The sequence below is a fragment of the Buteo buteo genome, chromosome 9 (assembly GCF_964188355.1).
Source record: "Buteo buteo chromosome 9, bButBut1.hap1.1, whole genome shotgun sequence".
Taxonomy (NCBI): domain Eukaryota; kingdom Metazoa; phylum Chordata; class Aves; order Accipitriformes; family Accipitridae; genus Buteo; species Buteo buteo.
In genome coordinates, this window is record NC_134179.1 from 24,876,401 (window position 1) to 24,903,192 (window position 26,792).

A 26,792-nucleotide genomic window follows, 5' to 3' on the forward strand; every position below is an offset into this window, starting at 1 on the left:
TGATGAAAAACTAGACTCTTCTTAGCTAAGATTTTTTCTTGTTCTTATTTGTTTTAGAAAGGCAGCCTTGTCCACCTTGAAAAACATGTTTATTTTAAGTATTTTCAGGATTCTCAGACAAGCAAGGTGGTACTGGATTAGCTGCAGGGAACTCGAAGTTTCAGTTAGAGTGTGTCTTCTTTGAATAACACTAACCACAGGTAGGAGAATGACTAGAGCACATACTCTAGACTGGAAAACAAATAAAGAGAAATATCGAAGAAAAAAAAAACGGTTCAGCCCTTTCTGAGAATGAGGTTGAGGAAAATTAGTTTCTCCTTGCCCTGGTAGGCCTAGTTAGCATAGCTGCTAGCATGAGTCCATGAACTTTAACTGACTTTTTGTTTTGCATTGCATATACCCGTGATTAAAAATCCATTTAGGCTTCCCACTGTCATTTGGTCTTAAACCATGATACCCAGTTAAAATATTTTTACATTGCTTTCAATTAAGAAACTCTTGCCTCCACGCTGTGGATCAGGGACTTGAAATTTTATGCAGGAGTGTCATTTGTGACTCTTATTCCTATGAAGAGCCATATAAATTTGACAAGGTCATGCCCTCTAGGCGTTTCCTTTGGCACAGGAGTACCAGAGGCTTGCTCCAGTCTGGCAGCTCGGCTCCTTGCAGACCCCCTGGGCAGCACGCACCACCCATTGGAGGCTCGGGGGCTGCAGCAGGGGCCACCTGTGACCGTGGTCCTTGCCGTTGGGACCTGTGCAGTGTCACACAGCGGCTCGGCTCAGCTCATCTGCCTCAGCCTCCAAGAGGACCTCCCGCTGCCCCTTGCTGAGCCTACATGGGGAGAAGGAGGTTACCCGACATGAATGCGGAGGGATATGGAGCAAGGTGGGTGTAAAGGCAAGTTGGAAGCAATGGGAACTACTGGCTAGGAGCCAGATGTAAATGTGTGTATGACTGTGTGCACACACATAAATATGTGTAATTAAGATTAGTATTATAATGCATATACAGAAAAGTGGAGAGTGAGGGGAGAGTGAATTAATTGCATGGCGAACCTCAATTCTGACTCCCCTAACTTTGAAGTACTGCACTCCCAAGCCTTAATGGTCTTTTAATTTATACTTTAAATGATAATTTACCTTTTGATTATTCAAAAGATGGGCAACATTTTACACCAACACTTTACATTCAAGCAAAGTAATTGAAAAGATGCAAATGCCTTTACTGAACAGATATGCAGAATGCCCTTCTGAATTAAGCACAGGTAAAGTGAACAAGTATATTAATATAGGCAAAGCTTCACTAACCACACTGTTATTTATGTTTTAGGCACTTAATTCATCATGAAGATCAGCATTCTTTCCTCATACTCATATCTGAACTTATTAAGGCTACTGGAATAGTTCAATACCATTACAAGAGAACTGCAGATGGAGCAAAGATAGGGATGAGATCTGTGAAACTTCTTCAGAAACACCTATGCTGTTTCAGTGCTTCTATACTGTTTCAGTACTTCAGAAAACCCTATACTTTGGGACTGAAATAAAATACAGCTTCGTATCACTTAGACTCACATACATTTCCCATAGCAAGGAAAGCCTCAGAGGTGAGTACTGTTGAAAGAAAAAAATGCAATGGTTGTACAGTACTGTCTTCTGACAGTCAAAATCAACCTTTGGCAGGGAAAATGTTCTAACACCTTCATTTGACCTTATTTTAGGTATTCCAAGAACTATGGCAGTCCCTTTATCTTAAGTCAACATCAGGATTCATTATGTAATTTTTACATTTGGAAATCAGCATTGTGCTACTTGTACACTCCCATTGATTTGGTTACTACTGAATGCAGTTCTATTGCAATGAGTTAACTAGGTATTTCATTACACAAAAAGTCTTGTATAGGTTTGTGTGGGGATCTAGGATTGAATGGACATTTTTCAATATGGCAAGGATGACATTAGTAGCCCTGGGATTTCTGTCTAGAAAACATCTTAATATTTCATAGGAGAGACTAAAATGTGTAAAGCACAAAGGGATGAACTAGGGAATCCATTAAAGTGCTTGGGAAGTGGAGTACCAAACCCCTCATCATCATCAGACATGTCCAGTACCACCCGTCTATCAGGAGTATTTCTGCATTAACACTACAGAACACATGCCATTAGATGGCATTCCCAGTGCACCCTCACATACAAGCCCATTCAATAGGGGCTAAAGACAAAGCTTTGCCAAGTGAAAGGCTAACAGCAAAACAGCATAGCATTTAACTCAGGCCTTCTCCGCTAGCTTGGCCCATCCAAAGTTGGTACATCTAAAATGGAAGTTCTCTTCAGAAAATCACACTTGCCTTTCAGGCTCAGTCCATATGAGGTAAAAACTTGCTCATTTGTATAAGCGATCAGCATCCACTTTCCTCAGTTACCACTATTTGCTGACAGATTGGAGTATTTCAGGTTTCAGCTCCACTGTTTTACACAGACTATACCACTTACACTAAATGCATGTCTGCACTGGAGAACAATTAGAAATTATGTCAAATATGAACTCACAACAACATAAAATTACCTATTTACAAATAGTACGTATGGTAAAAAGTACATACTGTGAATGTTACATTAAATTCAACCTGTCTGTAAGACGATAATTAACTATTATTAATATATCCGGATGTAAAATAAGGCATACGAATAGCATTGTAACTGCTTCATGTAACTCTCCAAAGCAAAGAGAACTAGTGAGTCATTTATCTTAGTGACATCAATATTCTGCCAGACATAAGATAAAACTGCAGAGTGTGGATAGAAAGTTCAGAAACCCATTCAAGCACCATGCAACATGCAAGTTCTCATCAGCTATCACAAAACGTGATTCATTTACAGCAGAGTAAGTCAAAGTTTATAGGGAGAGCAGTGTTTTTATTAGACTACCTGATGCAGCTTCTTAGACCAATGGTTGAACTAATGCAAAGACTTTGATTTTCTCCATAGCAGAAAACAGAATCTCACTTGCACCCTTAGGCAATCACAGCTGCAAGAGCCTTCATTAATTATATGACACACACGGGACAAAGTGACATGACTACATATGAAACTAGTGGTGCAAAATGAGTATTGGCAAGACCCTCCTACACAAAGTTAAATGTGGCATTAACACCACATGTTAGAAAGTCTAAATAGCACAGATGCGTAGGAGCACAGTGTATATATACTAAACCAGGTAAGAACTTTGGTCCAGCTATTACCCTATTTTGCCTTACACAGCAGATGGTGGTACCTGTTGCTGTGAGGTAGAGACAGGTGAGATCTATCTGCAAACCAGCTAAGTATTTTCTGCAGTGGTGGAGAAGAGGGAAAGACACTCTTTTTGGGGTACTGCATGCCTTGACATGTGAGATTTTGTTAATCTTTCTTAATACCAAATGTTATTTCATAGCCAGCTACCCATGTTATGCACATAAATATACACTGCTTAAAGACAGATTAGCATTAGAAGGTCATAGGCAGCTCAAAATAAAATTATAAAAAAACCCCAGCTACCTCCTCCAAAGCTCCCACGTAGCTCATTGCAATATGCATGCGGGTTATTTTCAGCTGCTGTAACTCGCTGATCTCCATTTAGCAACTTCTGTATTTTTTCCTCTTTTTATGGCACTTTGAAGGTGTGGGTTTGTAGAGCAGTGATGTAAAATAACAACCTTAGAAAACAACCTAAATGAAGCATCTGTTCATATCCTTGAAAAAAAGAAGGAAAAAATCTGATATCTTTTGCTTCTGATGATAGTATTTTCAAAGCCCACACAAACAGTGCATAGTTCTTTAACTTTTCCATCGGATATTATGGGGTTTTCCCCTGCTAGAAGTCCTTTCATGGAGACTGTTATCCTACAAGTCTTATATTCCACTTACATTTCAATATCTCAGCTCTTAATACTGCTGTTAAACTATTGTTTATTTCTATCACAACAGCAGTCAAAAATATCAAGGAGAGGCTTATTGTATGACACAGTGTAACACAACCCCAGAAAGTTCCCACTGTGTCAAGCAGAATTTGCTGTTAGGAGATTTATTTAATAGTATTGTATTGTCATGAGAGGAGATAGATCTTGCCCCTTCAAAGAGTCCATGCATTATCTGCTGCTCTGCAACAGGCAATGAAAGTAACTTCATGGACAGGTGGGACTATTTATTTTCATCATACACTAGCATATTATGACATAAATCTATAGGGTCTCATGAGAACTTCTTTTGTGAGCATACTTCAAGCTGTACAGTTAGAGGTCCCGAGCGGTCCTTTGCCTTGTATTGGATTATTGGAAAAGCTACAACAGCTCCTCTGTCGAGGAACTACACTAATGATATTGCATGGTATGTGTTATACGGTGGCAGCTTGTTGCTTCTGTGTACAGTCACTCAGTTTGGGATTCCTTCCATGCATTCATTCTCTCTTCCAAAAGAAAAAAAAAAGGAAAGAAAAAAGGGAGGGAGGGAAAAAAAATCTGAAGCTATTTTTTTCAAGTGGAGACCTCCACGCGGTGGCTAGGCACACACAGCCTGTTGCCTGTTTTTTGCTCTGCCATGTTTTGTGGCAATGCAATAACTTTGATCCCTGGGGAGGTGAGGCGGAAGTTGGTCTTCACCATTAAATTTTTTTATAGATAGCAAAGTCCATCCTTCCACCTGCATCCAAAGCACTGAGGCAGCTGGCAGAACAAAGCGCCAGAGAAAAATAGTTGACCAGAATCTATCTGAAATTGCCAGCATACAGGTGCAGTCTTGTTTTTCATCTCAGTCGCAGCAGTCCCCAGTGACTGTCAATGTTTTACTGAGACTAATTAACCCTTTTCTGCCCAGGATGGATCAGAGATAAAAACATCAAAAACCCCAGCAACCTGCCACCCAAGCTTAAAATTACACAGGTAGAGAAATGCAATAATTATGCCTAGTCCAAAACTGTGCCATGAATAAAAAGGCTGCTATAAAAGTAAAAAAGAAACAGCAAAAGTATCAGGAAACTTTGCATCTTGGGATTGTTGAGACTGTTCCAAGGTTAGCATGTTACTTCTAACACCTGAATGAAGTGGTAAAGATAAACAGAAAAATCACCCACTGCTGAAGCACCGCCAACTCCTGAGCGTAAAGGAGCAGTTGTTAAACAAGGAATACTAAAAATGAACAATAAACTTGGATAAGCATTGTAGACAGGAAGTCAGGAAATATAAACAACTGAAACTAAAGATAAGAATTTGAGGATAGATAAGAATTCCCAAAGCTGTAGTTTGGCTAAGCCGTCAACATTAAACATTCCTTTGGATCCTCAAGGAGAAGTGGTGGCCAAGGAGCCTTATGACTTAACTTTCTTCCTCAAAGAAGCCAGAGGAAATTCAAATGATTGGTGCAAAAGGCAGGACTGTTCCCTGCAATGGGGTGCCTCCTGCTTCTTCTCTGTCTGGTTGTTCAAGTCCTAAATTACGGGCTTCCACTACTAGCCTGAGGAGACGATTCCACAATCCCAATGTTAGGATTTTTCCATTTACATGCAGCCTAAGTTTTGCTTCTCATTTTCATCTCATTCCTGCTATTTATACCTCCTCCATTAAAATGTCCATCGTTATTACTTGTATGTTCCAAATATTTACCTCATTTTCACATCCTCTCTAGCAAAATGGCTGTCATTAACCAAGGTATATTTAGTTCTCTGACAGCTTCTGTGGAAGCCACCGGTCGGTGACAGCAGAGCTGTTCTGAATCCCTCCAGCCTGGACTCCAGGGCCAGGCTCACCACGGCCGCAGAAGGGGAAAGGTCCTTGCCTCTTGCTGCAGTCACCTGATACCTCAACATGGCCCTCTCAAAATGCACCGGCCTTTTTTTCCTGCTCCAATCACATGATGAGCACATGTCTAACTTCACTAGCAGAGAAGTTCCTTCCCATGCAGAAAGTATATTAGGTCCAGGTGACTTTTTCCCCCAGCATCAGTTTTTCCACAGCAACTCGAATTAAACCTAACCATGTCTCTGATTTGTCACAAACACTGACAGCTTCCTATCCACCACCAAAAGCCAAGTGATGGCAGGACAGAAAGGTCAAACAGGCAGGCAACATCTGGGCTTAGTTTTACCCTCATTCTTCGGTGTGACCACGTTAGGAGGAGAGACAGGAGTATGAATTAGAAATAAGGTCAATGCTTGCTGCCTTGCTCTGCGTTTCTGCCAAGCTTTCTGCTTTTATGATTCCTGTGCCTCAGCTTCCACGGTGGAGAGTTTGGAAGGATGCTCTGCGGCTGCTCTCCAGCTGTGACAAAACCCAAACTCAGACCCACCAAAGCCTCTGTAGCTGTAAAGAAGGCAGTTTTGGTAAACAGAGAGTAATGCATAGGTCTGGGACGAAAAGGACAAGGCAGGCTGCAAGAGGGGGAAATGCTCAGTGGTGCTGGTACAGCAGGAGTCCAACACTGGTGTCAGAGCTGCTAAGCCCTGCCTGATTCACTTCAAACAAACCAGTTCAAAACACCTCACCAGCCCGGAGTTGGGGATTCTTGAGCCGCAGTCACATTCCTGGCCCTCAGCAAAACCGCCCACTCTGCTTCTTGGGAGCAGTGTCAAGGAAAGTGATGCCTCCAGACCCGAGAGGTGGAAGCCTGCCACAGGGCTGGAACTGCTGGAAAGCTGGGCCATGATGCAATGCTTTGGCAATTGTTGGCTGTGCTGCAGTTAAGCTTGCCTGGCTGTGCCAGTTGTGTCTTCCATATCCCTCGCTTTGAAGGATGCCATGCGCAGACTCAGTGAAAGGGAAAACATTTCCCTTGCCAAGACAATTCAACAGCAAGTCTTTGACATTTTGTTGGCTATGAAAATAGAAAATACAGTTGGAAGGCATCTCAAGAGGTCATTGTGTTCATCCTCATGCTTTTAGGCAGCATCAAGCCCAAGAAGCATTCATGCAATAGATTTGTTTAACCTCTTCTTGAATGTCTACAGTGGCAGAGATGCCCAGTTTCTTCTGGCCTCTGTTCTTCACGTGATGCTTTCTCAAAGTCTTACCTGAATCTTCCTTGCTGCAGTTCAAGCCCATTCCTTCTTTTTTGATCAGGAAAATCATGGAGAATAGTTTGTTATTTTCCTCTTTGCAGCAATGTTAATAGTTAGTGTTAATAAATAATCATCCTCTAATGAAATGGAATGAGATTTACAAATATCAGTCATTAGGAGCCTTCAGCTGAAAGACAGTACAGCTTGGTAATGTAGCATGACAAAATCTGCTCTCTGGCTGTAAAGGGCTCTTAAGTCTAATATTTCAGGATTTAACTGGATTCACACTATGAAATTGAAATTGCACAGCAAATGGAATTCTAGGCTTGCAAAACGACTTCCTCCCATTCATGAATCATATCACTTTGCATATATTTGAATGGTCAGACATCTATTTAGTCCCTGGAATGATTTGTTCTTTCATTAATGGAGACTAGATGAAAGTTGCAGATAACAGCTCATAGTGATTGAACATAAAGTACAACTCCTTTAGTGTACAGGATCTGCAGTCCGAGCACCATGGCAATAATCTAATGATGCCAAAACTTGGATGCCCTTCAAATGCTTCAGAACAATAGGTGCTGTCAACACGACCTACATGAGGTACCAGCAACTCGGAAGCCGAAGTCTGAAGTTACCCTTTCCCTCTGCCACCGTGGGCAGCATGTAAGGGCAGCGCCTCAGGGGCACCCAGGAAGTGCTGTGCATGCAGAAAGTTGGGCAAGGGGCCGGTGCCACTCAGGTCCAGCCTATTTGTGCTCCTCTTTCTTATTTAGATCCTCTAAAATCCAGCTGCCATTGAAGCCGCAGCTAAAACTCAGGCAGAGGTGAATCAGAGCCCTTGCTAGGATATTCCAGGGCAGTTAAGCCCAGCAGCTCCCACTGACTTCAGCAAGACTTGCCCAGCAATGAAGCATGTAAATATTTATGCTTGCAGAACTTCCACTTTTTAAGGTTAACAGGGGCTTGGCCTGGGTAACGAGTGTGGGATGCAAGTTATCTCTAGAACTGCTCCAGCACTTTGGAGCAGACAGTAGAGGAGCCTTCTCAGGGCCAAGTGTGCAGTGCACCACAGACAATAAAATCTATTGATTGAGTGCATTCAGCTGTACAACAGCAGCCCCTTTAGAAGAAATGTCCAGCTTCTGTCGTTTTCCACCAAAACCCAAATTATTTCAATGGCTGGTGGGATTACTCAATGTATATGCCATAAAATCCATATGTACTCTGTCCCACATAAAACTAAAATACAGCCAGAGCAAATACATTTTACTTGTAAGCAAAAAGTGATTTCTCAGACTAATACTTGGAGTAGATTTGGTGCTTTCAGGGGGTTTGTGGGAATGGGAAAGGATGGGGAAAATAACCCAACCAAAACATGGAGTAGTTAATTTCCTGACTATTATTTACCTCCTTTCTGCCAAACGGTTGCATTCACTGACTACATTATTTCCTGAAGAGAAATAGTGTTAATTCTGAGTTGCAGAGAAAGATTCCCCCGTTGAAAAAAAAAGTGAGATCATTACGAACCATTCACTGACTGAGATCACAAAAGAAGAAAAATGGACATGAAAAAAGGCCAAGATCTCCAACAATGAGACATTTCCAATTGGGCTGCGGTATTTATTTTAGTTTAAACATATTGGTCAGTGAATTAAGGAACTGAAGGTGCATAGGTCAGGACCCACCAGGAATACCCTCCTCTCCTATCATAGTATCAATCTGCATATTTTCAAAAGCCTAAGTGGTTACAGCCTTTATTAGTCCTGTTTCAATCTAAAGATACTTCCACTCCTTAATGAGGGTGTGCTTACAATTGAGATAAACACTGCAATTGCAGCATGACCCCCTGATCTTTTGATATGGCATTATTATTTCACGTACTGTAAAATAAGTATGGTCTCCTCAACTACTTCTTACGGCATTTCTGTTTTGTTATCAAATCAGCACACCATCCTATACGCTAGGCAGGCATTCCTGTTTGTGGGGGACAGCAACTTGGGTCCTTGCCTTGCCAGCTTATCCAGCATTTATCTTCTCTCTCTGTTTTGATGGTAATTATCACTTATGAATGCAAGAAACCTGAGGGGGAAAGTAACCTCTCTTTCCTTGCCATGGAACATACTTTAACGCTTTGAGTTTTTCTGGCCAGACTCCCATCCCAGATTTTTGGAGCTCCAGTGGGGCTTGCTCCACAGTCTATTCTAGCTGCCAGGGGAGGGTATATTGTATTAAGTTATAGTCTCCAACTACAGCCGAATAATCCACACTGACAAACAAAGGCCTTTTTCAGACCTCTTTCATCTCGTGTCTGATATTGCCAGCGCCAAAAATAAGATAATCAAAATTGCCTATCCAATCCATAAGACTGAAAAACATGAGTTTACAAAAGTACTTTAAAAAAACACCCTCAAAACTTAGTCCCACCATAAATATGGACTATTTTCCCACTACTTACTGAGTCATATAGTTACGTGACAGCTAAACTTTTAAGATTCCGCTACGCAAGGGCTTGAGGACTGTACATTGTCAAGGCAGTCTTACACAGATTAGCTCTCAGGCTCTCCGCAGGAGAAATATTAGTATCTCCAGCTAAACACAAGGAAATTGAGGTGGAGGTTCAATTTACCCAAGGCCATGCCATAAATCATCAGAACAGCACGATTAAAACTGAACAGCCATGGGCTCATGAGTTCTGGAGAAAGATTCAGGGTCAGGATTTTTGCTCCAGTTAGAGATTTATGACAGAGGAGATAATGAATAAAACATTTTCACTGACATTTTTTCTCAAAGGAAAGTTGTTAAGCACCATCACTGATCTAGTGGGTCTTACAGATGCTATTTTAGAGGAAGAAAAAAGCAACTAATAATAGTACGCATAACACAGAGAAATAAAGGAAATATATGACCATCTAATTTAAATGGCCCCAGAAATACTTCTTTTCGCTCTGTCACACTGCTGTCAGATAAAACTAAGCTTGTCCACAAGAGAGAGAGAAAAAATAATAGATTTGCTTTGTAATGAAGTCACATGGACATAGACCATATCAAACAGGGCTGGCTAACCTCTTGCTTTCTGTAAAAACCTATGCACTGTTAAGCACTCCTATCATGTCTCCCATTCCTTATCTCATTTCTGCACTAGCAAATCCAATTCCTTGCTCATTCCTCATAGGTTTCTAAATCTGTTGTTACCCCCACTGCTGATCCCTGGACCATCTTCAGTGTGTCTACAGGTTTCAGTATGTGGTGCCCAAAGCTAAAGGAAAGTATTCCTGCTGAAGCTTCACCAGCATAACTTGGAAAGAAATAATCATCTTCTGATCTTGCACATTTCATCCCTGCTAATATCAACACTCAGATGACCTTTTTTTCAAACAAATATAGTGTGTTGTTGATTCACTTAGTTTGTGTTTGAACCTATCACCTTTAATATTTTTCTGCAATAAAACTGAAAAGGCATTTTATATTTTTGCCTTTGGTTCCTTCTTCCTCTACTTAGCACATATCTGACTGGCTACTATTTTACTGATTTGCACCATTACTTGTATTTTCCAAAATCATTTTTAATTCTGATCACATCCTGCAAAAATCCTGCAAACTCCTGGTGTCACGCATAAGTTTTATAAATACTCCTACATCGTCCAGCTCATTAATGGAAATAGTGAATAGAAGTGACAGAGAACTGACCTCAGGGACCTCACTTGCAATATCTCCCTGTATGATAACTAAACTTGGGTAACTCTTTTTTGAATGCAGCTTTTCTTTTTTCATTAGTTATGCATCAACTCCTCGTGATAGTTTCATCTAGACCATATTTCCCCCCTTTGCTTATAAAAAGTATCATATGAGACAGTATCAAAAATCTTACTGAAATCAAAATTTGTCACACTTATTATGCAGTCTTATTCACTTAGACCAGTTACACTGCCAAAGAACCAAATTCATTTGAGTATTCAACATCAGTGTTTTTCATACAAATATTTTTCCTAAAAAATGGTCTTTAAACAAGCACAGAAGTTCTCTGTAAAAAACTGCCAACATTGTCAACATTTCCTGTGACAATGTAATTACTGTTTTTTTGAAAATTATTGTAAAACCACTGCTGGTATTTTTTAGTAAATACTGATAGAACATAATTTAGGCTAATGAATTAGGTCATTGAGTATTTAGAAAACAGAGTCAGATTAAAGTTAATGAATCTGATTTCAGTTAAAAGTCACAAAACCAGTTGTAAATTAAACCCAACAAAATGGAAACAATCATTTCAATATCTGTTGACAAATAGTTTTCTTGGTCTTCAGACAGCACTAAGATTCCAGATCACAACTTTAAATTTACTTTTACAACTTTCCAAAGCATTTTCAAATGCTTTTTATCCTAGAGCAGATACTTCAGCACCTTAGGACAGAAGCAGCAAAAACCAGTTCTACTCACACCTCTCTAGTCAAAGAAAGCTATAATGATAGTGGCGAATAACCAGCCAACCAACCTAAACAAAAAAGCCAACCTTCAAAAGGGCCGGTGCAAAACAAAGCAGCTATATCAATATTTGCACAAATATGTCCAGGAGTGAATAAGTTCTTTGAGTTACATGATGCATGAGTGCATGAAGAAGTGAGTCACCCCGGGGACGGACGACAGCAGGGTGTCCATCAGAGAGATAAGCGGCGTTTGATGCCCGGGCATCTGGCACGCTGCCACACATCCCATTTCTCCATTTCAGCTGGAGTTTTACAGAGGAGGCAGGAAGCCAGCAGGGAACTGAGGGCGGGTGGGAGGGAGAATGGGAGCAGCACCACAAATTGTGTGTCCTTCCAGGAGCCTTTAATCCCGTGTGACATTTGCCACTGCTTACAAGTCCGCGTGTAGCAGGGCCTGTTTTCCACACTGCTGCACCGTGCAGCAAACAAACTACCAGTGCACCACTCGAGCACTTCTCTGCTGGTTTTGCGCAGGTTCCAATGACAAGCAAATTCTCTTTTTCGCTTTTTCTTTCTTACTAAACTCTTACTTAATGCGCAGGATTCAGCCTGACCCTGCAAGATGTACTCAGGCCAAGAAACTCCAAGTTACAAAGGAACTCTGCAACTGAGGTTAACTACTGGTCAGCTACAGTTTCAGGCACAAATAGTGCATCTTCAAATTTGGAAGCTGTGCCGGTCCGTTGTCGGGTCCTAAGAAAGCAGGTATCTAAACTTAGCTGAGTCTAGCTCTAGGAAAAGATGGCAGTGTTCCAGAAAAAGATACCAACAGTTCAAACAAATTAGGAACAGGTTTCTTCAACGATACAGAGATAAGTTTCCAATATGTATTACCACACATTCAAAAAAGGAACAAAACCAGAAAAAAAAAGATACCCCCAAAACATTCACAGATGTTACAGTGCTGCTCTTAGCGTGGGAAACTGGCAAAGTTCAAGTGACTCAGTGAAGCAACCTCAGCCTACAAAAAGACCAAACCTTGACAGTGTTTGACCAGTGTGTCAACCCCAGTGTGCTGCACCAGTCACTCTTTCCTCTCCATACAAAACTCATTCTTAGAACAAGCAACCTGAGCTAAACATTCAGTTTATCATCTTTGGTGGCAAGCCCAGTAAGTACATTTAGGCTGAAAGGGATTTGGGTCTTACAGCTTTCTCCTCTGAGTTTTTCATGGCTCAGGAGAAATCTTTGTTGGTAGTGGTATGACCTGACTGTCAGCATTACTAGTCCTGTATTGCCTCCTGTTTCACTGGCACGAAAAAATATCAGTGAATGCTAAGCACTGTCAAAAACATTAAGTCTCCTGATGAAGCAAACCGAATCAAGCTGCTGCTAGATGATCGCACAAAGCAGTCAGGAGATTGTCCCTCAGACCCTGTCTACATGGGTCTCTGTCCTTCAACACAGAACCTGACCAACAGCCAGAACCATGGAATAATCAGACGTCTTTTATCCCTCTGAATTCAGGCCCCTCAGGGACCTAACTGGAGGGAGCCAAGTCTGCGCCCCTTGGCCCACGCACCTGATGTCAAAAGCACGGCCTCAAGTGCGCCTTGGCAAGAGCCGGGTGCCCAGGTTTCCAAATGTGACCTGAAAACCTATGCTATTTTGTGGCTGAAGAGTATAAAGGGCAAAATGCCAGAGACGCTGAACTCAAAGAGCTGCCATCGAGGGCTTTTTCCGCTTTCAGAGAGAAAAATCTAACCCCTGACTGAAAGAATGGCAAGAAAAAAGCGTCTGCAGCTACCACTTCAACCAAGCGTGAGGCAAAAAGCGTCGTCCTGGGCTCCCACCCTCCTTCCCCGTGCCGGCTGGGTGACTGGAGCGCGTCCCTGGGGAGCGGGAAGGCCGACGGCAGGCCCTGCTCAGCGCCAACCTGCAGCCCCCTCTCGGAGGAGCGTGCCCTGGGCGCCCTCGCTTCGCTCTGAGGGGCGAGCGTGCCCTGCCGCCTACTGACCTGCCCCCGGGGCCGCCCGCCTGGTTCTCATCCAAACCTTTGGGACGCAGGCAACAAATGAGGAGCTTTGGGGTCTAAACTGGGAGTCCTGATGCCGGGAGGTTTCCTTCGGTGAATAGGACCTGCAAGGCCATCGCCTTCACCGGGCAGCAAGCCGGCGGAAGGCCACGAGTTGCTCCGCACCTTCTGTCTGTCTGTCTGTCTGCCTGCGCGCATCCGTGCTGCGTCACCGAGGAAAGCTGCCCCGAGATATTTATTGCGCTGTAGCATTCTGCCTCAGTTAACAGAAAAGCCGTTTTTAGGCGCCCTCCGTCGTAACCCGGGCCTGACCAGCTCCGGTCACGCTGTTGGTTAAGCAGGAGGGATGGCAGGAGCCCTCGGCCACGCGGCAGAGAGCATTTACTGCCCCTTCTGCCCTTTCCCTGATGTCACTTTCTCATTATAACATTATACCGAATCACAATGGGGATTAACTGCCCCTGTATAAGCTTATTATAGGCTTATGCAGGCTGCTGGAGCTTGGCTTTAGGTGGCATTTATTTTAATGAGCCTCGGGCTGATATCACCACTACATCCATGACCGTATATCCCCATTAAGTGCTAAAATTAATGCGGAACATAAAATTAAGTTGCTTTATACAGTGTCTATACAAAGGTGTCAAAATCCTGATGACATACACTGAAAAAAAATGGCTGATGATGCAATGGCAAGATAAAAACGTCGAAGTGGAACTAAGGGAACAATTACAATCCTTAATAAAAAAACACTGCCAAGTGAGTAACACTTGATGATGATAACTACTCGCATTTACTCTGCACCGCTCACCTGCGGCAATGGATACACAAAGGCTTAACTTGTGCACATTAAAACATGCAGCGCAAGCAAGGAAGCAAACCAACCTACTCTACTTATCAAAATTTGGGAGGGAAGAAAGAGGATTTTTCTTTAAATTATGCACTTTTGCAGTGCTGAACAGGCTATATTTAGCTGTGGATTAATAGCAGGGTATTCAAGACTGAAGGCACCCCCAGAAAAAGATAAAATTCGGTATTTCTTCATTTTAACTGAGAGCCGAGGCAACAGATTCAGAATAAGCAGTTGAATGCAGGGAGGACCTACTCTAGCCACCTTTGTAAGAACCAAGCAGTAAGAGACATTAAAAAATTAATTTCTGAGAAATTTGTACTAATTTTTTTTTCAACTCACGGACAATTTCATTGGAACTCTCTCACTATTATTAAACAAAACTGAGTGTTTTTAACATGGGCAGAGATACAAAAACATGGACTGACCAAGAAGAAAGTTAAACCAGCACTGGGTGTCTCAGATCCACTTCTTAATTTCATCACCAAAACACATGGCTAAGGCCTGCACTGACTCACAAAATGTGTGAGAAGAGGTTCCTCAGTTGAACATGTCCACAGAACATCATTAATTCTCCTTCTGACTCGCAGAAGAGTAGGACCTAAGCCAATATATTCTGCAACAATTTCCTTTCCAGCTAGTACCTCTGCCTGCACTAACTTTGCCATGGACACTCCATGATGTTGGCAAATGTGAGTCTGGGAATGATTTCTAGATTCAGAGAAATAATGCTAATATTGCGCTGTTGTCTTTTTTTTTTTTTTCCCCTTTCCAGCTATACCTGCATTTTATGTGACTACAGAGTTTTCAAACAGCTATATCATAACAGTCTGTCGCAAGTGTATTGGGTGTTTCAGTTTGCCAGACCTGTCATAATAAATTAATTACAGGATGTTGCAGAAATGGCTGAGTTCCAGCAGCATCTTGCACAGTTTAATATAGCCCTATTTCCCCATTTCGATGTATTTGTGGTTAGATAAATCCTCAGAAAATTTACAGCTGCTACACACTAGTTTATTATACTCCCTGCCTGTGCAGGCGATATAAGTGCAACAAAAATTTGATGTCTGCTCAGAGCATAGATTTTACTGATACTGCTTTACCGGTGTGGAAACATTTTTCCGCTAAAAGTGGCATCTGCAGTTTCTGCTGAGTATTTGCATTAGAGCATTAGACAGGACTTGTAAACTTGCTTGCCACAGCCAAACATAGCACAAATTCATTTGGCCTGACAAAGTCCTCGCAAAAAATCAGGTGGCAGGAGTTTTAGATGAAACGCAGAGCTATCATTTTTGAATGCAAGCTAGAAAATATTTTTCCAGTCTTTAAAGTTAGTGTACACTAACGTACAAACTACAGCCATGATGTTGCTGCTGAAAGCCTAATCCTTGCTGACTTTGCTGGAGCTTTGAGTATAGGGGTCCACCTACTCCAACCAGCTTGCAGGAATGGGACTCTATGTATATGCATCACTGCTGGAAAACAGACCCTTCAGAAGGGGAAGGCAGCAAGCAACCGGCATACAACAGACTGAACAAAGGACAAAACTCTTGCCAAAACCACTGTGAGTAGAACACATCTACACATAAGAAAATGATCATATGATATTTAATGTTCAAAACAGCAGCTCGATGCTTGGTGTGAAATTCTCATCTCTGCTCTAGCTGTTTTGTGCCAGGTGAAGAGGCTGGAGAGGACTGAATCAAGGCAGAGGTGCATATTGCAACAGACAGCAACTACAAAGGTGCCCTCTGAAGACCTGTGCCATAAATTAGGAAACCAAAGCTTCATCTATCCCAACAGCACTGCAAGTCAGTGGACCTTTCCAGGCTGTAGCTCAGAGTTAGGACAGTACCAAGTTACAAGTTACTGGAGAGACACAGGAGAATATTCCTTGTGTTCAAGAAGTTCATCCAAAAAGCTCCTGTAAATGGCACAAAAACTTAAATGTATTAAAAAGTGAAGTGGTTAAATATCTTAATTTCTAAAGTCTAAGAAACACGACTGAAGCCACCAGAGCTCTGCTATAACACGCCTTCTCACTATCTTCTGTTCCTTCTTCTTAAGTTCCAATTTCTAATTGCCACATTCTTGCAAGTCTCCCCCAGACAGCAGTTTTCTTCTTAAGTTGCTTATTTCCCTCTCTCAGACCTCCTCTCGTTTCTACTCCTTACATAGAGCAGTTTTGTTCCTAACGCACATATTTTATACTCCAAGCAATAAAACTCCTTGAACTAACACAATATTTTTTTACAAGTGCAGGTGTACATCCATAAATTAATTTGTCCAAAACATTCTGAATAGTCATTGGACAGAATGCTAAGGGGAAAACCTCAGAGTACAAACCTGTACATGAATCTTTCCAGCCTCCCTCTGCTATTCAGAAGATAGTTCTATCCCCTCCCAATTTCCACATCCATAAAATAGGTTGCACTGCATACATACTAATTTCATATGTGCTAGAAAAGGATCATTAAAAAGCACCACCACTCTTTGTGTTTACCAAACAAGTGTTTTTGCTTTAGTCTGTTCCCGCCTTAAATGAAGTATTTCCTATTCACCTTAGTAATTAGAGCAGAAGGATGTAGTGAATGAAGTGCCTCATTATCAAGTTTGCAACCACGGTCTCTGCAGAATGGCTACCATGCCGGCTATTTTTCATAGCTGTCTGCTTTTGCTTGTAATGGGCCATTGTTAACCCTAAATGATCCTGACATTCAATTCTCCGTCAGACAATCAGGTCCAGCCGGCAGATTTAGTTCACTAGTCAACAGAGACTTTCAGTTGTCATGTTCCTCTGTGTTCTCATTAGCCCTTGTTCGACTGTGATCCATCCCCTACTGCCTTCTGAATTAAGTGATGCTACAAATACACTTACTGTGTTTTATGATGTCTGTTCCTCAAATTATTTTAAGGAAAAAACTAAATGCAATCTGATGGCTACTGGGAAACACAGGAAAAATATGCCACCCATTCTTTTCTGTTTTGTTGATTTATGCATTGTTCTCGATGTCTCGGCCATATCGTAAAAATGTAATAGGGACTGTATGTTGTAACCACAGACACAAAAATTCTAAAAACACCAGAACAATGAAAGACCTACTATGCTGTTATCACCAGGCAGTTATAAATATCTAATATTTACTCTTTTTTTAAACAAGGTTTTATCTGCTTTGTTTCAGCAATGAACTTGTATCACCCTCTAAAGACTCCTCAAACTGACTTTTATAACTCTTGTATTTTAATTCATGGCTCAGGGAGCAACTTTGCAGGGCACTCATGTTTTTGGATACTTAATGGAGCTCTTCAACTAAAAAAAAAAAGAAGGAAAATTTTCAGTAGGTAATCTGAATCCTTCCGGAATTCTTTTCTTCCACTGAAATTTAAGTCCTTTAAATACCTGGACAACTTTCAGCAGACATACACAATGCTCATTTTAAAGTGATTTTAAGAAATATGTAGGTTGCATTAACACAGAAACAAGAAGCATTACATAAATTTTAATTTGAAAACTTATTTTTTTAAACCATTACCCTAAACCAAACTGTTTAAAAGTTTTATCCTTTCTTCTAAGTTTAAAATCCCAACAGCAATGTCTGAACAATAAGGAATCTACTAACACTGAAGAGAAAAGCAGTTTTTCTTAAAATGATCATATCAGCCATATTTCTGAACAAAAGGTAAAAACTGTCTTTGCCATTATGCCATGTTAATAATTTGTTAAGAGATTTTAGACTGAAGGTTCTAATTTGAACACTGAAGGATGTTATCTTTTTTTTTTATTTTAAATTTCAGATCTTTTTGTTTCATTTTGTGTTAAATGAATGCAGAAAACTCTAGTACCACAGTGACATGGTATAAAGCAATAGAAGTCACTAACCAACCATGTGGTAGGGAGGAAAAAAATTATAAAAACAAACCAAAAGCTATTGCAATTACAAGAAAACATTATGAAAAGTTTATTTTCAACTCCCTGCATTTTCATGTTTGGCTCTTATCTGATTCCTTCTGTTTAATTGTTATTTGGAACTGTGCCTTGGAAGACACTACTGCTGCCTCTCCTCTCAATTTGGAAAGTGTGGCAAAGCAGCTCTATTCAGCTTCAGAGCAGTGAACATAATTGGAGCCCTAGTTCGCAAGCATGAAAGGAGGTGCTGTGCCTTTGATTAGAACTACCATCTCTCTCTGGTGTTTATCTGAAGTGTTATTTCTGCCTTCAGTCTCCACAATGCCAAATTAACATTTTACAATGCTTTCCAATGAGCTCCCAGATCTTGGCTACTGCTCAGCTCTCCCTGACGTGGATGGAGCCTCATGCCATGCTCTGCCCTTACTTTAAATGCGATCCAGGACAGTTTAAGAAACATAAGACATTGACATTTTTCTCTTTTATAAAATCTTTAAATCCCACATGTCACACAGAACAATGAGTTGGAATATATCACAAAAGCAGACAGATAAGAGGCTAGGAACCTTCCTAGAATTGGGCAGTACCAGGATTAAGGTAATTTTACACCACCTCCGACTGGGGAAAGAGACATAAGCCTCCAGTACACATATGCAAGCCCCATTTAGGGCAGGACTCCACACACATGCTCTAGGCAAAGAAAAGCTAGGGACTGTTAGCAAAGAACAATTACCAGTGGGGCAAAAAAGAGTATCTGCTGCAGTGCTTTACTCAAAAGAAACAAGTTTACAGATTTTTCTGGCTTTAAAACATGGGCAGGGAAGATATTACAATATATAGCAACTAGTCCTCTGCATCTGGGTGCATTTCACACATCAGTGCCCAACATTGTTATTCTCACTTCTTTTTTTAATGGAATCAAGTGCCCTGTCTACTAAATAAGGGCTTTCTAATTTTATGTTATTTATTGCTTCAGAGGGGGAGGAGGAAGAATTTCCTAGCAGAGTAAAAATAAACTGGACATCATCAGCCAGAAAAAACACTAACTGATAGAAAGTGTTTTGTTTAATATAAAACATAAATTATTTAGCACTGTAGATAATTAGGAAAGTAATTAGTAAAAGTTCACAACATAATACTCAAGTAAAAAAATAGAGTAATGACACTTACAAGTGAATAAGAACTACAAGTAAAACAAACAGCACAGTTGGATATGAAATATTTCATTCAGACGAAAGAAAGTATATTTGGCAAGACTGCTGCCAAAGCAGCCAGGAGCTCTGACAAAACTGCAATGCATCTTTATTATGTGCAAAAAACCTCATTTGAAAAATATAACTGCCTGGAATTTGCAACACTTATTTACATTGGTAAGCATGAGTAGTCCCACAGGGTAGTTGCATAGGTAGTTACTCAACAATTTGCTTCAGAGCTGCAAAATGCAGTTCAAGTGAATATCTGATGTCAGGAAAATATTTTTAAAAAGCTTATGTTTTCAAGTACACTGCAACGCCAGCGTTCCTTTGTAATTTTACCATTCTGAACACTCCTCTATTTTACTTACAACACATTTTAAAATGCTAATTTAATAACTTATGTAGTAGTTGGGCTTGTTTTGCTTTAGATCACACTTTTTCACTTGATTCTCTGCTCCCAATGGATTGTTCTACAGAAATGCCTAAGTTAAGGTGTAATCAGATATTAAATTGGTTAACATTGTATTTGACAGTTTCAGATTTTACCAGTCCAGTGAGGAGCTGAACATGCAACTTCTGTTGATTTCAAGGAACCCAAGGCAAAAGTCTTCCAAACTAGGTTTACACCATTGGTTAAGTCACAACTGGTGCCATTTTGCATATTTTAATATTTTAATTTTTTTTGTTTATTGTTAATCCTTGAAGTGAGATCATAGTTGCAGCCTTCAATGCGTATACTGAATATTACACCAGTATTTGGAATTAAGTTATGACTGTATGTCATAGCTTTCAGGCTCAAAGGCAGTATTTGTCTTTCCGTTTGTACTTAAATTTGAGCCTCTCGCTGCCTTTTTCTTCTTCTTCAGTTTCACCCCATGGGCTGTAGGTTCATTTTCAACACCGTTAGCTGTAACTGATGATACGGGAGTATCGAGACTCATTAAGTTGTGCTGATTTTCCCTCTCATTCCTCTGTATCCTTTTCTTCTTTTTCTTTGCACCTCTAGAGGAAGGTGGATATAAAAAGAGTAAAAGAAACACAAAGTTAGTCCAAATTTAGAGCTTTTTCCACTCACAGCTGATGTGTTAGAGGAATTGTCTGCCTCTCCCCCTTGAGTACAATGCTGAAACAACTACAAAAACTACTGTTCTGCAGCAGAACAAAGACTGAAAAACCAGGAAGACAAAATATGAGACCACTCCACTAGTCTACTTTTTAACATATCATAGCATTGCTTTGAAAAGAACTTCTCATGATTGTAAAAATCAGCTAGTCTTGATCAATAGTCAACAGATATAATTAAAAAGTACAAATTACCAGTCTCCTCCTCTCATAAAAGAGCCACTGCATTTTTTTTTTCTTTCCTAAGCTCAAACACTAAAATACTTGCAATTAAAGAAAGATTCCTGGTTTATTTATTCAACAAGAATAAGACAGGCAGGCAAAGTGCATGGATTAGTTTTTCCATTTTAATTTACCTGAACTATGACAGATTTACAGAATCAGAAATCACTTTAATGTCTATTTATGCTTATCAGACTTCATACAATGCCAAAAGCATCAGTCAAGCTCCTGTATCTTTCCCAGTCAGTGCCTTTAACAAGGGAATTAGACTGGTCTTGCAGATGATGCCAGGGGTTATGCAGACGTTACACCACTTCTACCCTGAATTCCCACTCTTGGCAGAAGTCGTAACTTTATTTAACTATAAATACGTAATAACACTTTGACTATAACCTTTCAAGAGCAGGTACTGTCTTTGTTCAAAATTTGTTTTGTGCCTAGCACGAGGTCTTTGTTTGTGAAGAGAACTGTTATGTTGAATGCTGCTGAAACACATAAGCGAGTGTATGAATGAAGACTAAAGAATGTAATGAGATGTGTGCAGTTTCCCCAAAAAGGGTGCTGCAAAAGCATTACTGTTGGTGATATTGTCCTAATGTAATCGTATTTTATAGATGAAAATGTTTACACATCAGCCTTGATAATGGACTGATGACTGCCTAAAATTTGAATTTTTTTTTAAGCTAAATTGTGTATTCATGACTACATGAATTGCTGCAGCTCTAATACTGGAACAGCCTGAAGGAAAACATTCTGGAGTTCAAGACTCTCTGTGTTAGGATTCCTGGAATAATTTGAGAAGTACTGCTGCATGAGAAAACCAGGGAACAAAATCATAATTAATCAGTAATATGTACCAATCTACCAAACTGAGTGTTCAGCTGGGTTTGATGTGTAATCACTTGTAAATTTATGCAGAGAGCACTACCTAGTGTAGCTCAACAAAACTGTACAATGGGAATATATCTTAGGAGATAATGTCTGTACTGACAAATAGTAGCTAATCATTGATATTTGACGGGTGAGGCTACTATGCAGAATTTCAGTGTAAAGCTACTCAAATTTTGAGAAGTAGTTTTCATCTTTTTATTATTTGAACATCAGATGTGATGACGTATCAAAACCTTGAGATACTTCAATAAAAACGTTAGTATGCTTAGCATCTATTATGTGGACATTTCTCTGTTTCTTCTAGAGTCTGCAGAAGATAGGTTAACTGCTTTGCTAAGATAAAAATCTACTACCACCTTGGATAAAATTTGTTTTCCTATTGCAAAACCGTAATTTCCATCCAGACAGACATGTCATAAGGGCTTGCCATTCACTTTCCTTTACAGCAGGTATTGTGGCCATAATGAATACTGTTCTAGTAGGCAAAACAGCAAACATTCATTTGGAGGCTCAAAGAAAGGCATATTAAGTTGTGCAGGTGCTAACAGTTTCACTTCTCCATATTGAAAGTGCGTACTTGGCAATCACATGTCACTTGATCTAATGAAGTTTATTTACTGCATAATTCCTACTATATACTAGAATGTGTCATGGATAGTAAGTGTATTTTCACAGAAAAAGGAAGATAACAGAATGTTTTAGGGGGAGCAACTATTTAAGTACAGATTGAATTGGACCTCAAGTCATGTTGATATTGCTTTTAGATGCTAAAATAGAAAACTTTTCCAGTTAAGATCACAACACTTGCATGCGTGTCTGTTTTTAAGGTTATTTCAAGACACATCAACTGCAGTGAACAAGAAAACTACAGTTCTGTCACAGGCCCTGCAGGGCATGGTTTCAGGTACAAAGAAGTGAGAGTTTTCATGAAAAATATGCAGCCATGTTTCTGAAATGTTTTATTATCTAATCTGTACTATATAGATAGCCTATGAACAGAAATATGGCACAGTCTTTCAAACTACTGGCATCAGAAATACCAGATCCTTCTCTCTTCTAGCTCTCAAAATAAGGCAAAAACTTGTAATCTCTTCTGAAAAGAACTTGGTATGTGCCGTCACTGCTATGATTACAAAGACAAGTGAATCACATTTCATTATGTTCTAATTCATGGAAGAGCTTGCAAAGTACATACTTGCAGTACATATCTGACATTACTCAGATTTGCATTCTGATCTTAAAACATGTAGTGACAACCGCCCTCTCCATGTCAGACAAAACACAAGCACTGGGGACAAATGCAGCAAAAACGTAATAAAGCCTAGAACGTCCTGTACATAGAAGAAAAATGCAGCGCTGTGTAGTACTGACATGTCTATATTCTTCCCTTTCAAATTAGCTCTCCCCTGACAAGGTATAGCGTCAAACGCTACCTCATGACATCTTTCACTAATGATCAGGTATAAATGGCTCAGTACTCTGAAAGCTTGTGAATGATGCTCTGCAACACTGCTCTTTTGCCCAGATGGGACAGCAATGACATGAAGCATGACTTCAGACTGGCATCTACATGATGCTCCTGCTCCCTATAGTTCCAGAGATGGGAGTACATTCCAGGGACCCGGGCACGTAGGTGTCTTCTCTCACTTTTCTGAAACGTAGCTGAAGTGGGTTTAGGGCACTGTTTCTTCAGCATGACACTTCAGTGTGACCTCTTCTCAGGACAGCTTTAGTTTCCATTAAAATGAGTATTTCACATTTGACATGACTCAAAATTCTTGAATTTGATTTCTTGATTTGTGATTCCACATTTTAAATCCGTGGTCCCACATTCTTCAGTGGATGTCCTAGAAAGGTCACTCAAAATAATTGTTTCCTGAAGTTCTACGAATGGAGTTGAGTCATACAAAATTTTTGATACTAGCTTCTAACAGACTGTATCAACCATCACAAGTAACTGTGCTTTAAAAGTATTTCCTTCCTTAATGTATGTCCTATCAGAATAGTTATGCCCAAAATTCAACGCTCAATTCTGTCAATGTGTAGTTATACAGACCATTCCTCATCATACATAAGGGTTAAACTTTCCACTCACAATTTATTTTCAAATCTAGATACAGCTGGAGATAGAAAATTAAGATTTAAAGATAAGTTAAATTTAGATATGTATCTGCATCTACACTGTATGTGCACAGACTATTTATATGGGGAGGGGACCAGTCTGGAAAATGATCAGTGAAATAACTGCTTAGATGACAGATACCTATAATGGTAAACACAGGAAGTATTTTCAGATGTATTTTTTGAAGTATAAATGGTTGCAATAGCTAAAGATATTGTGGAAGCTCTTGTTCAAAATGCTGAGATTGTATCTGCTTACAGCTTTCACGCAACGAATACACACAATTTTTAAAAAATGCAAGTGTCACAAAGATGCCAGCTTGCACCTTCTTGGTATGTGACAACCTCCTGCAATTTATATTAATTAATTTTTAGAGGGTGCAAAAATAGTTCGCAGTTTGTAGCAACAAAACCTAATACATAGCTAAAGGATGCCACAGGGCAATCCCATACTCCTGAGCTTTGACTCTCATGTACATTACAGTCCTTGCTCTTTTGGGGGGAGAAGGTGTGTGTATGCATATGGATGTGTATACATATATGCAAACTGTTATTTCCTTCACATTTCAGGTGGGAAGCACTTTCTGAATGATTATCCTAAAGCTAACTTGTTTTGCTTGCTAGAACAAAATAGCCCTTCCAACATTTCTCACAGTTTTCTAACAGCAGTTGTAGAAATAACACTGCAAATTGTTTTAAGTATTTCTTGCTTACTGTGTTGCAGGTGAGTCTCTATCTGTGTCATGCTCCGAGCTAAATTTTAGGTCCCCTGACTTACTCGTGACTGGTGACATCTGTAAAAGAAAAAAAAAAAATATGAAAAAAGCAGGAAGGTAAAAAGAAGACAGACAATGGGGCCAACACACATACATAGAAAACCCACCAGCTTCCTGAATAAGGAGAGAATATACCTCGTTTGAAAAAGAATGTCTATCAGCCATAAAATGTTAACTCCTATGTGGTTACAAACAAGGAAACAGTACTCTGCTTTAAAAAAAAAAAAACAACATCATCAAACTACTTGCAAATAAAAGAAAGTTTTCGGGTATGTGTAGAAACAAGAGGTTATGAATCTGCTTGAAGAAAGCTTAAAATACACATGGTCTGTAAAGAATTAAGTTATTTCTGCTACTGCATGAGTGAAGAGAGAATGCTAAAAAGTCATCTTATTGCATAGTTTTACCATGAGAATTCTGTCTCTGTTTCAACCCTGCAAGTTTCAGTCAAAAGCAGTTCAAATCACTCCAGGTTCCTTTATATTTCAGGGATAAAACATACCAACCAACCAAACCTGGAAGAGTTTAAGTAAATTCTCTAATTTCCAATCTAATTACTGCATCTCTATGCAACTCACTCCCTGTATAAACAAAGCTCTTCTAATTCTAACAAGTCTCATAGTTACTGCAAGAATTCCCGTAAGGAAATGTGAGTGCACTTCCTGAGTTTACTGTCTTCAGGGACAGATTATTTTCTCTACATTCTTCCAGGCTGTTCACAAATACCTGGTAACTACCCACATAGTTTCATTTTCAAGGAGGGCAGACGCCAACACAACTGATAGGCCTTACGTCTCACTCAAAATTTGCTCTTCTGGAACCAGGCATAGACTACACATCCAGCCAGGAACTTCAGGCCTCCAGAGCACCACAACCAAGGAGAAAAGCTGTGGAAAGCAGTGCAGCACACTGTAGGTTCAGACCTAGTATCACAATCCTGTCAGTGAAAAACTGTTGTGGACCTCTACTTCAGGTTGACAGGACAGGACTCTGTAAACAGAGTCTGTTTGGTACTGCATGCATGGAAAATAACCCAGAAGTTATATCCAGGCAGGCATTGTAAGAATGGGGACCGGTTCCTATGCAGATCTTGGAAAGCTGGAGGAAAAGTCTCTTTCAGGATACTGGAGCCCTAGGCCAGAGAAGGGAGGGAGAGATTAGATCTGGTACTTCCCCCAAAATAAGATTTTTTTTCTGGAAGTAAAGGAGAAGAATGGGCTTGAAACTAACTCAACCCTCAAAACTTGGCCCACGTTTCTGATTTTTTTAAGACTGCTGAATTTCAGATTCATAGCCAGCCTAAAGCAAAACCTACTACATTGTTTCTGAATTTCTCATATATCCCTAGTGTTAAAAAGATCAGCCCATGCAGTTCTGCCAAGAACAGAGGTACTCATCTGCTTGTGAATAAGATGTTTAATGTTCTGCTATCAGCCTGAATTGCTCCAGGAAACAGCCAGTTACTGACATTACTGTCACTTAAAACCCCAGTTAAAAATGAGCAGTATTAGGAAGGGAGTATCATTCAGCAGCTCTGGAGTGCCTAACAACAACACAGCATCTAGAAAAGTAACCACAAAGTCAACAAGAGCTTTCTGGAAGCAACAGAGAAGAAAAAAAATTACAGTGCTTGACCCTCTAGTCTGCCAATTGTTCATTTCATTTTGCGTGACCTCACAGGCAAGGTGTACCATGGTTCTTTCGTATTTAACTTAAACAGAGAGAAAATAGAGGGTTGCTTCATGGCAGTTCTTTTTATCACTTAAGCATTAGTTTTGGTATTTTAAAATGGAACAAAAATACTTTCTTTTCAGGCACTAAACTTATCCATCACAGATTTCAAAGCCCTAATGAATAAAACTTAACATTCCCCTGTAAAGTACTATTGTCCAATTTTAATTTGGGATGAAGTGAGGCACAGATGAAAATTGTCTTGCCACACAGAAATGAAGACCATATTGGAACCAGAACCCGTATCTCCCAAACCTCAGTTTCAGGCCTTGAACAGTTTAATTACTTTCTTAAACTCTAAATGCAATTAATTAAAAAACCCATATAGTCAATGTTAGTAGTTGAATGAAATTTGAACTTTTTTACCTTGGTCCTGCTCCCTAGTTTCATTTTATTAGTTTAATATTATTTTTCTGCTGACTTAGAAGAAACAGGATCAAGCTCCCATTGACTTACTGAATTCATATAAGCACACTGCCCACAACAACTAT

The 26,792-nt window shown here is 40.0% G+C and overlaps 1 protein-coding gene across 6 annotated transcripts in view; it reads right to left on the reverse strand.

The window, feature by feature from the left end:
- Positions 1-17,825: 17,825 nt before the first annotated feature.
- Positions 17,826-26,792, reverse strand: part of AHI1 (Abelson helper integration site 1) — a 100,081-nt gene continuing 91,114 nt past the window's right edge. For all 6 annotated transcript variants that reach the window (XM_075035773.1, XM_075035774.1, XM_075035776.1 and 3 more), the window contains 2 exons: positions 24,509-24,588; positions 17,826-20,440 (listed from right to left, as the gene is read on the reverse strand). In XM_075035773.1, the coding sequence (XP_074891874.1) occupies positions 20,206-20,440; positions 24,509-24,588 (315 nt within the window). In that variant the 3' untranslated portion in view covers positions 17,826-20,205. The remainder of the gene's footprint in view (positions 20,441-24,508; positions 24,589-26,792) is intronic.